The sequence below is a fragment of the Euleptes europaea genome, chromosome 2 (assembly GCF_029931775.1).
Source record: "Euleptes europaea isolate rEulEur1 chromosome 2, rEulEur1.hap1, whole genome shotgun sequence".
In the NCBI taxonomy this organism is placed as follows: Eukaryota; Metazoa; Chordata; class Lepidosauria; order Squamata; family Sphaerodactylidae; genus Euleptes; species Euleptes europaea.
In genome coordinates, this window is record NC_079313.1 from 17,301,138 (window position 1) to 17,311,078 (window position 9,941).

The 9,941-nt window shown below is 47.6% G+C and overlaps 1 protein-coding gene across 1 annotated transcript; it reads left to right on the forward strand.

Moving 5' to 3' along the window:
* The first annotated feature begins 3,338 nt into the window (after positions 1–3,338).
* On the forward strand, positions 3,339–9,656 carry SPATA46 (spermatogenesis associated 46). The gene is made up of 2 exons (XM_056844688.1): positions 3,339–3,384; positions 9,109–9,656. Exons 1-2 carry the CDS (start codon positions 3,339–3,341, stop codon positions 9,654–9,656), a joined length of 594 nt encoding a protein of 197 aa, XP_056700666.1.
* Positions 9,657–9,941: the final 285 nt, after the last annotated feature.

A 9,941-nucleotide genomic window follows, 5' to 3' on the forward strand; every position in this document is an offset into this window, starting at 1 on the left:
AGAACCTGATACCCATGTGGCTTATTTCTGGCCTGCGGGCCTTACGTTTGATGCCCCTGGTATACTTCTCCTTTGCAAGCTTTCTCCCTTGGCAAATGCAGAACTGTGGCTTGCTTTTGTGGGAGCGGGAAGAGACAACCATCTCTCATGCTGCAGCCCCATTTCTATATGCCTAACCCCAGGAAGCCCTGACCAGGATGGCCCAGGCTATCCCAATCTCATCAGCTCTTGGAACTGAAGCGGTGTCAGCCCTGGGTTGGTACTTGGAAGGGAGACCACCAAGGAAATCTACAGTTGCTACATAGAGATACAGATTTTAAACCTAGTCATTTTTTCCTTAGAAGGCAACGTCAAGAAAGAGCCACAATATCAACCTTAACTGAAAACTGGTAAGGTAAATCTACTGTTAACTAAAGGATGCCTCTCAGAGGAGGCACTTGAACTTAAATTAAGGACTTATTTTCATAGAATATTTTCTGTTAGGTGTAGCAAAATATAACTGCAGAAATATAACTGAGGAAGTATTAACATGAAACAAGCTTACACCCGGGAACTTGTCTCAATACTACCTGTTGGAACACTACCTGCTGAACCATCAATTTGCTCCAATAGGACTATATCATTTGTTAACTCTTAATTTACACCATTAGACCTGTTAACACGACTTGTTAGAACACTGCCTAATGAACGCTACCTGCTGAATCGACAATTTGAATTGACATTGAATTGAATCACCTGTTGAATATGTACCTGTAAGACTGTTTCATATACTGTTATATAAGTGGATATTGTATGTTATATCCACAATTTATATGTCTGTACATTAGTTGTGTTGAAATAAATTTGACGTATATTTTATGGTGAGTCATAACCTACTTGGGTTGAAATTTAAAAAGATTATATGTTTACAATCTATTAATGTTGCTACATTTTATTTTGTGTGTGTAAAGTGCCATCAAGTCGCAGCCGACTTATGGCGACCCCTTTTTGGGGTTTTCATGGCAAGAGACTAACAGAGGTGGTTTGCCAGTGCCTTCCTCTGCACAGCATCCCTGGACTTCCTTGGTGGTCTCCCATCCAAATACTAACCAGGGCTGACCCTGCTTAGCTTCTGAGATCTGACGAGATCAGGCTAGCCTGGGCCATCCAGGTCAGGGCACATTTTATTTTAGGAGGTACTATTTGACTACAGTGTGTCTAACTGACAAATTTAGTACCTTCTTATTCCCCCTGGGTTTTTTGTTTGTTTTTTCAACTACATAGAGACAGGCAATGGCAAACTGCCTCTGTTCGTCTCTTGCCTTGAAAACCCTATGGGGATCACCATACGTCACCACCAACCCCAGGAAGCGTCGTCAGCGGTTGCCCACAACTTACCCCGCCACCTGGTCCTGGCCTCCCGGCAAAGCGTCTTCTCCGTGCGAGAGAACCGCTCCGGCGCTCTCGTTGACTTCCGTCACCCCCAAGCTGCTGTGGTTGGCGGACTCTTTCCTGCGAAGGAAGTCATTGACTTTGGCGCCAACCACCTTGCCGAGGTTCTTGAGGTGCTGGCTGCTGCCCAAAGCTGTCGGCTGCCCTCGCAGACTCATACCTGGGGATGACCTGGATTGCTGGGAAACAGATTTGGCAGGTGGCAGCTTTGGCGTGGAAGCGGCGTTTGAATTCTCAAACACACTGCGGTCAACTGTGAAAGAAAGAAAGAAAGACCTCGATGAGTGGGGCAGCTGCCAGGAAGAAGCACAGCCCCTCATGTAGCCTGGCTGATCATCCTTCACAACGACAGAACTCAAGAATGGCTCTCGATTAGACTCTCATAAGTTTAGCTGGTGTAGAGGCTTACTGGATGAAATATATTTCTGTTCACCTTACAGAATCTTGAGATGAAGCAATGTTTCAAATGATATTTGGGAACACCTTTTTTTTTTTTTAGCAGAAACCAAACTTAATGACAGTAGTATTTTTCTTTCCAATCTCTTCACAGAGCACAAGGAGATGTTTTGCGGAGCACCAAGTGCTCCGTGGACCACAGTTTGGGAACCACTGCACTAGTGAGTTCTATTAGAATCAACTGAGGGTGGATAAAATACATTCAGAAGACACATTCAGGACTTAAGTTAAGGTTATGCTTAGGCAATGTAAAGAGGCTTTTGAGACCTAAACCTGTTTTAAAAAACTGTTTGTAGGATGATTTCTCTCTTTTCTCTCTTTTTCCTGTCTGCTTTTTTGGCGCCTTAATAAAAACCAACTCACTTTACTTGAAAAGGTCTCCCTTATTTTATAAAAAATATTGCGCCAAGCATGCACTTGGTACACGCAGACTTAAAAGATCCCTAAACCAGGACTAGCCCAGGCTAGCCTGATCTCGTCCGATCTCAGAAGCTAAGCAAGGTTGACCCTGGCAAGTGTTTGGATGGGAGACCTCCAAGGAATATCAGAGTCATGACGCAGAGGCAGGCAATGGCAAACCACCTCTGAACGTCTCTTGCCTTGAAAACCTCACCAGTTGTTTCCATAAGTCGGCTGTGACTTTACAGCAAAAAATAAAAACAAGACTAGGGTGGATTAGGTGCTGGTCACTTATTACCTCTGTTACCTGGATAGTAAAAGCACCTCTGAATTGGACTGTAATGATTTTTTATTTTTTTACACTACAACACCTGATCTCACAGTAGCTCTTGCACAATTCCCTCTGCCAACAGAACTGGCTTTAAGTAATACCTCTCTTCTGCTATGGCATGGCGTGATCCAACCCATTACATTCCTACTTGTGTTCCACTGACTATCCTAGCCTACATCCTGATGTCACTCCATGCAATAACGAAATACAGGCACCACTATAATTTGTAGGCAGTAATACCAAGCAAATGAAAAAACCCTCCTCTTCTGCATGTCCCAGGACTTATCTGCCCAAAGCCTTAAACCTGACTGTCAACATGAATGGCACTAAGCTTCCTAAATCTTCCCCACCACATCAGGATTTTCCATACATCAGCAATTTCCTGCTATGTATGCAGGGCAACACCATCATAATGAATAATAGTAAATTGAACTTCCTGCATGAATGGCAGGGAATTGCTGACCTCGCAGGATGCCCTGGTGAAGCAGACAGCTACAGGGAGTAGGGAAGGAGTGAGAAAAAGAAAAAAGGCCAGAGGCTGATTTTCTCCTTTGCAATGCCACCCTGTCTGTACTCGCTCTCACCCGGTGTGCTATTGGTGAGGGTGTCCCCATACATGAAGAGCCAACTGGAGTTCACCTGCAGCTTAAACATAGCCTGAGTTGAGATTCTTGCTCTGGGCACCTGTGTTGTAAGGCCTTCCTTTCTCACACTGGCCAAGATGCGGCTGAAAACATCACCTCTTGCTCTCAGCCTGTGCCCTATTGGTGAGTGTCCCCACAAATGAAAGGACTTTTGAAGGAGGAGAAGTTGGCTGTTCAAAGCGCATCCAGCAAAGGGGGTTTGGAAGAGGAGAAGATGGATATCCATAGCCAATATAGAATCATAGAGTTGGAAGGGACCACCAGGGTCATCTAGTCCAACCCCCTGCATAATGAAGATTCACAACTGCCTCCCCCCCCCCACACACCTCAGTGACCCCTACTCCATGCCCAGAAGATAGCCAAGATGCCCTTCCTTTCATTATCTGCTTAAGGTCATAGAATCAGCATTGCTGACAGATGGCCATCTAGCCTCTTCTTAAAAACCTCCAGGGAAGGAGAGCTTAACCACCTCCTGAGGAAGCCTGTTCCACTGAGGAACTGCTCTAACGGTTAGAAAATTCTTCCTAATGTCTAGACGGAAATTCTTTTGATTTAATTTCAACCCGTTGGTTCTGGTCCGACCTTCTGGAGCAAGAGAAAACAACTCGTCACCATCTTTCCTTTTCTTTTCGCTACAAATCTTCTGTTCACATACGGATAAAAACAAATTTCCCTCCTCCCTCTCTCAGCGTGAGCCATTGTGCTTAGAAGTAACGGCTTCAGTGGTCAGAGCTACATGGACAGAAAAGAGCCTTAATCTCATAATCAACATCTTGTGAGACTTTCCCAGCAGCGGCACAGTTAGAGGGAATCTCTGAGGAGCAACTCCTCACTTAAATTAGGAAGGCAGGCAGAAGAAAATGCTTGGTTGAGGAAGACAAACACGGTTGGACATTTGAAAGAGGGAGAATGGTCAGGAGGGGCTTTTTAAAATGTCTGCGCTTCAGATGAATAATTGGCAATGCCTTATACGATCTCTGCAGCATGTTGGGAAATGTGGTCTTACATATTCTACAGCTCTGAGGGTTGATCACTTGGGTTTTGTGGTGGGGGGGGCAAGGAAGAGTCCCCTCTATCCTGAAAACTCTGAATTGAATGAAATATTTTAAGCTGTGTACAGTTTTCCTTGGACAGTACCTGAATAGCCCAGGCTAGCCCGATCTCATCAGATCTCGGAAGCTAAGCAGGGTCGCCCCTGGACAGTATTTGGATGGGAGACCACCAAGGAATACCAGGGTTGCTGAGCAGAGGCAGGCAATAGCAAACCACCTCTGAACATCTCTTGCCTTGCAAACCCTATGGGGTCGCCACAAGCCAGCTGTGCCATCACGACAATAACAACAATAGTAATGGTTCTCCTGAATCTCCCAGCCCTGGACCACAGATCCCATGTCTTCCACATGCCAGAGGTTCTCTGGATTTTCCTCCCTCTCCAAGCAGAGAGACAGATGGGCCTAGCAGCCAATCACCCATTCATTGGATCTCCACTTGAGAGCCTAACAGAGGGATCTGGGAGGGGAAAGAAAGTGTGAGTGTGTGTGGGGATTGGGTTCAACCCTGGGGAACGGTAATGAGGGAGGCTTAGGCCTGGGTATAGCGCATGAAGTCTTCAGAGAGTGGAAGGAAGAAAAGTTAGTCGGGAGATTATGAAATTGCTGCTGAGGTTTGGTAGCAAAACTGGGAAAAGATGGAACATAGTGGGGTTGGGATGGTTTTGGGGGGATCATCAAATAGACATCATCTGTCCTGGATAAAATCAGAAATGAAAGTATCATTGACCAAACTGCATTTTCATCCCACACAAAAGATTCTTCTGAAGAAAAGTCAGTTTCATTCGTGTGGATTGGATTGGGGGGTAGTAGTTGGGGTAACACTCTTGGGGTTACTTTTTTTTAAAAAGACATTAAAATTTACGTTTACTAGAAAGACAGTGATTTGTGATGTCAGAGAATGTGGTTTAATGCATTTCCATGCCATCTATGGAGTCATTTTGTTGTTTAACCAGCACAATCCCCATACTTTTCATATCAAAACTACAGTTTTAGGGGTTTTTAAGTCTTCAGTAGCTACACTGGAAATATTTGAAAGAAATGAAAGCACACAGCAGGATTTTTTTGGGGGGAGGGGTAAATATTTCCCTTCCAGTTAGAAACTAGGTCATCAGGTCATCAGAACTGAAGGGTATTAGGTTTGGCAGCTGGGAGGAAGACTCCATAAATGCCTAGGGGGTTTCTCTACCCCTGCTACAAACGCTTGTATCTAAGTTCTGCTCTGTTGCTCTGCTCCTTCTCTTTACTCTTGCATTGCTCCAATTCTTTACTCTTGCATTACTCTATGTTTATTCCTTGTCCCCCTCCCCTGGCAGCCTCACGCTACTTACAAACAATCCCCTTGCCATCCAGTTCAGCCCCTCAACCATTTCATTTGATTAGCTGTTGTACAGCACCTTTTCTGCTGAGCTTCTCATGGCTCTTGCATTAGCCCGCGTGGTGTGGTGGTTCAGAGCGGTGGTTTGGAGTGGTGGACTCTGATCTGGAGAATCGGGTTGGATTCCCCGCTCCTCCCCATGAGCGGCGGAGGCTAATCTGGTGAACTGGATTTGTTTCCCCGCTCCTACACATGAAACCAGCTGGGTGACCTTGGGCTAGTCACAGCTCTGATAGATCTCTCTCAGCCCTACCTACCTCACAGGGTGTCTGTTGCAGGGAGGGAAGGCAATTGTAAGCTGGTTTAATCCTTAAGTGGTAGAGAAAGTTGGCATATATAAACCAACTCTTCTTCTTCTACCTCCCACCCACCCCTTCCGGTTTCCTGTCTTCAGGACATTATTTTTGACCACTGTGGAGCACCTAGCTGTAGCTCTCATAGGTGACAAAAGTCGATTACATTGATAGAGCAAGCAGCAGTACACCAAACTACCTGAAATTGAGCATGGGTCTCCCTCGGGATTTAGCATCAATTGCTTGCAGGAATAGCCTATTGTGCATTCACTGACATCACAAATCACTGTCTTTCTAGTAAACGTAAATTTTAATGTCCTTTTTAAAAAAAGTAACCCAAGAGTGTTACCCCAACTACTACCTCCCAATCCAATCCACACGAATGAAACTGACTTTTCTTCAGAAGAATCTTTTGTGTGGGATGAAAATGCAGTTTAGTCAATGATACTTTCATTTCTGATTTTATCCAGGACAGGTAAGCTGGACTAAGCTGACAGGCCTATGACATCAGGAAGTGACGTCACAATTTCAGCTACCAGGATGGCCGTTTTGCCCAGAAATACTTGCACACCGCAAAGGTTTCCACCCTTTCAGTTTATAGTTTTTGACAGGCAAATGGAAAGTTTTTCCCTTTTAACCATTTCTGGGCAACGTCTCCCCAGCTTTGCCCTGAAGAGCACACCTTATTTAACACGCCCTGTAGACACAGCCAAATTGCCAGGTGAGTTGGGGGCTGGGAAGGGAGGTGTACTCCTCATGGAACTTTGAGAAGTTTGAGCAGAGATTATTGGGTTCTTCTATGTCCTAGAACAGGCCACCAAATAAGTTTCTGGGCCCTCTGAGAAAAGTTCTAGTATCTGAGCCCTCTGGGAAAAGTTCATGGCTACCTATGAGCATACAGAGAGCCAGCATGGCATAGTGGTTAAGAGTGGCAGGCTCTAATCTGGAGAACCGGGTTTGATTCCCTGCTCCTCCACCTGAGTGAACGACTGTAATCTGGTGAACCTGGTTGGTTTCCCCACTCCTCCATATGAAGCCTACTGGGTGACCTGGGGCTACTCACAGTTCTCTATGAACTCTCTCAGCCCCACCTACCTCACAAGGTGTCTGTTGTGGGAAGGGGAAGGTGACTGTAAGCTGCTTTGAGACTCCTCACAGGTAGAGAAAAGCGGGGTATAAAAACCTCCTCCTCCTCTTCTTCTTATTTAAGCAGTTTCTATCACTGTAGCATCCTTCCACCCTGACCGGGATGTCCCTGGAGAGCTGGATCTTGTCAGATCTCAGACATTAAGCAGGGCCAGTCCTGGGTTGTACTTGGATGGAAGACCACCAAGGAAGTACACAGTTGCTACGCAGAGGCAGGCAGTGGCAAACCACCTCTGAACGTCTCTTGCCTTGGAAACCCTACAGGGCCATACGTCGGCTACAATCTGACGGCTGCCAAGGTGACTCCATGGAGGAGACTAACGTGACATGAAACTCCCTGGCCTTTAAACTGCATTTTACTGCCAGGGTCAGGTTGTGAGATCTCGCACTGTCCCTTCCCACACAAACATTATGGAGTAAGCAAGTTGGGCCTGGGATCCCCACCCTTTGTCTCGTGTTACAGTCACAGCGCCTGATTAAAATTGTAAATTTGTCTTGCATGGCAAACAAACTTCTGCCTCCCCTCCCTGTGCATGCCGTTTTCCCTAACCCACAATGGTCCAGGAAATGTGATATTGGGCCCATTGGGGAAACCGACATGTACGCATGTCGTTTTCCCCAACAGAGCCCTGCCAAGCCCATTTCAGGTCAGGAAAATGGAGCTGAACTGGGAAGAAGAAGAGTTGGCTTTTATATGCCAACTTTCTCCACCACTTAAGGAAGAATCTAACTGGCTTACTATCACCTTCCCTTCTCCACAACAGACACCCTGTGAGGTAAGGGGGGCTGAGAGACCTCTAAAAGCTGGCCTTATGTGTATGAGTGGGGAAACCAACCCGGTTCACCAGATTAGAGTACGCCTCTCTAGGACTCGGGGGGGGGGGAGCAGAGCATGTCATAGAATCATAGAGATGGAAGGGCCATACAGGCAATCTAGCCCAACCCCCTGCTTAATGCAGGATCAGCCTAGAGCATCCCTGACAAGTGCTTGTCCATCCTTTGCTTACAGACTGCCAGTGAGGGGGAGCTCACCACCTCCCTAGGTAGCTGATTCCACTGTTGAAAAACTCCTACTGTAAAAAAATGCTTTCCTAATATCCATCCGGTACCTTTCCTCCCATAACTTAAACCCATTATTGTGAGTCCTATCGTCTGCTGCCAACAGGAACAACTGAAAGAGAGCAATCAGTCCCCCCTCAACCTCCTCCACACTAAACATTCCCAACTCCCTCAGCCTTTCCTCATAGGACTAGGTCTCCAGGACCTAGTCAAAAAGGACCTGGTCTCATCCATGGATGTTCTGAGGTATACATAGTTATGCGTATCCCCCACAGTGGTGATAAGCCCTCAGTGGCTCGGGAGCCACATGTGGCTCTTTGACGTGCCACCCGTGGCTCTGTTGAGTGCTGTTACTCAATGTGGCGCCAGCCCCATGGTTCAGGAAAGTTGTCCTTGGCCAGTGGCACTTTGGTTCAGGGGTTGTCCTTGGCCAGTGGCACTTTGAATTCGAAACTGCTGGAAGAATGGGTAAGCCGAAGGCCCCGTTGAGTAGCAGGCCTCATACCAGGGATGGAAGCAAATCTGCCCCTTTTGTATGATGGAAGTTGTGAATGCAGCTCTCCACGAGCTGTGGAGTGTGTGCTACTGCCCTCTGGAGATACGGTGCTCTTCTCGGTGCATCACCTAGTCAGCTGTGTTCAAGAATTTATTTGTTCAGATTTTTACACCCTGCTTTTCTCCCCAATGGGGACCCAAAGCGGTTTACAACATTACCTTCCTGTCCTCTGTTTTATCCTCACAAACACTTCTACGGGAGGTATGTGTGACTGGGCCCAAGACCACCTGACAAACTGCCACGGCAAAGTGGGGATTTGAACCTCCTGGGTCTCAGTCCGACACTCTTAACCACCACACCATGCTGACGTAGGTCTGAGAAAGACCCAAGGCCCTCTTGGCTCACTCCACCTTTCCCTTTTGGCAGACTGCCTCTTCTTGGAAATGCCGAGCAATGAACCCCTGCGATGCCGCTGTGCCATCTACCGGCCCTGGTGCTCCCCCTACAGCTACTTTGTGCGTGTGGACAAAAACGCCCCGCCGGATTCACACAGCTTCCCTGGCGTTCTCATGGCCCGCAGCAGAGACGGCCCAGCAGACGCCGGCCGAGCTGAAGAGACTGCCAAGAGCGCCCCTTCCTCCTCTGGCTCCCTAGAAAAAGCTCGCCCCCGGGACGGCAGCAGCAGGAAGGGCAGACCCCCTCCCAGGGCCGAGGACGGCATCACGTCCCATGACATCCTCCTGGCTTCTCGGTGGCAGCCCCTGCAGCGGGACGGCTACAAATGTGTGGCCTGCTGCCGCATGTTTCCAACTCTGCGCTCGCTCAAGACCCACATCAAGTGTGGGTTGAAGGAAGGGTTCAGCTGCAAGGTCTACTACCAGAAGCTCAAAGCTTTCTGGGAAAAGGAACACGCGTGTCAGTTCAGCAAGTGCCCGGGAGGTGGCGGCAGCCACAGCGCCAGAAAGCTCAAATAGCCCTGCCCCTATGAGGGAAAGCCGTCAGCTATCAACTTCACCACCGCCACCACCAAGGCAAGAATAAAGCAAATCATTGATGTCCCTTGGCAGATTCCTCCCATAGGCCTTTAGCAGCTCCTCCCCTGGACACTGACCAGCAATGCTTCTCCGTTCCTCTTCCAAAGTCTCTGTTCCCCAGAAAAGGCACTCTTTTTATAGCCCCGTTCAATTGGGGTTTCCCTGCTTCTACCGCTGGTACACAGACTCTGTCCCTGGGGGTCTCCTGACCCCACTGCTCTCCTA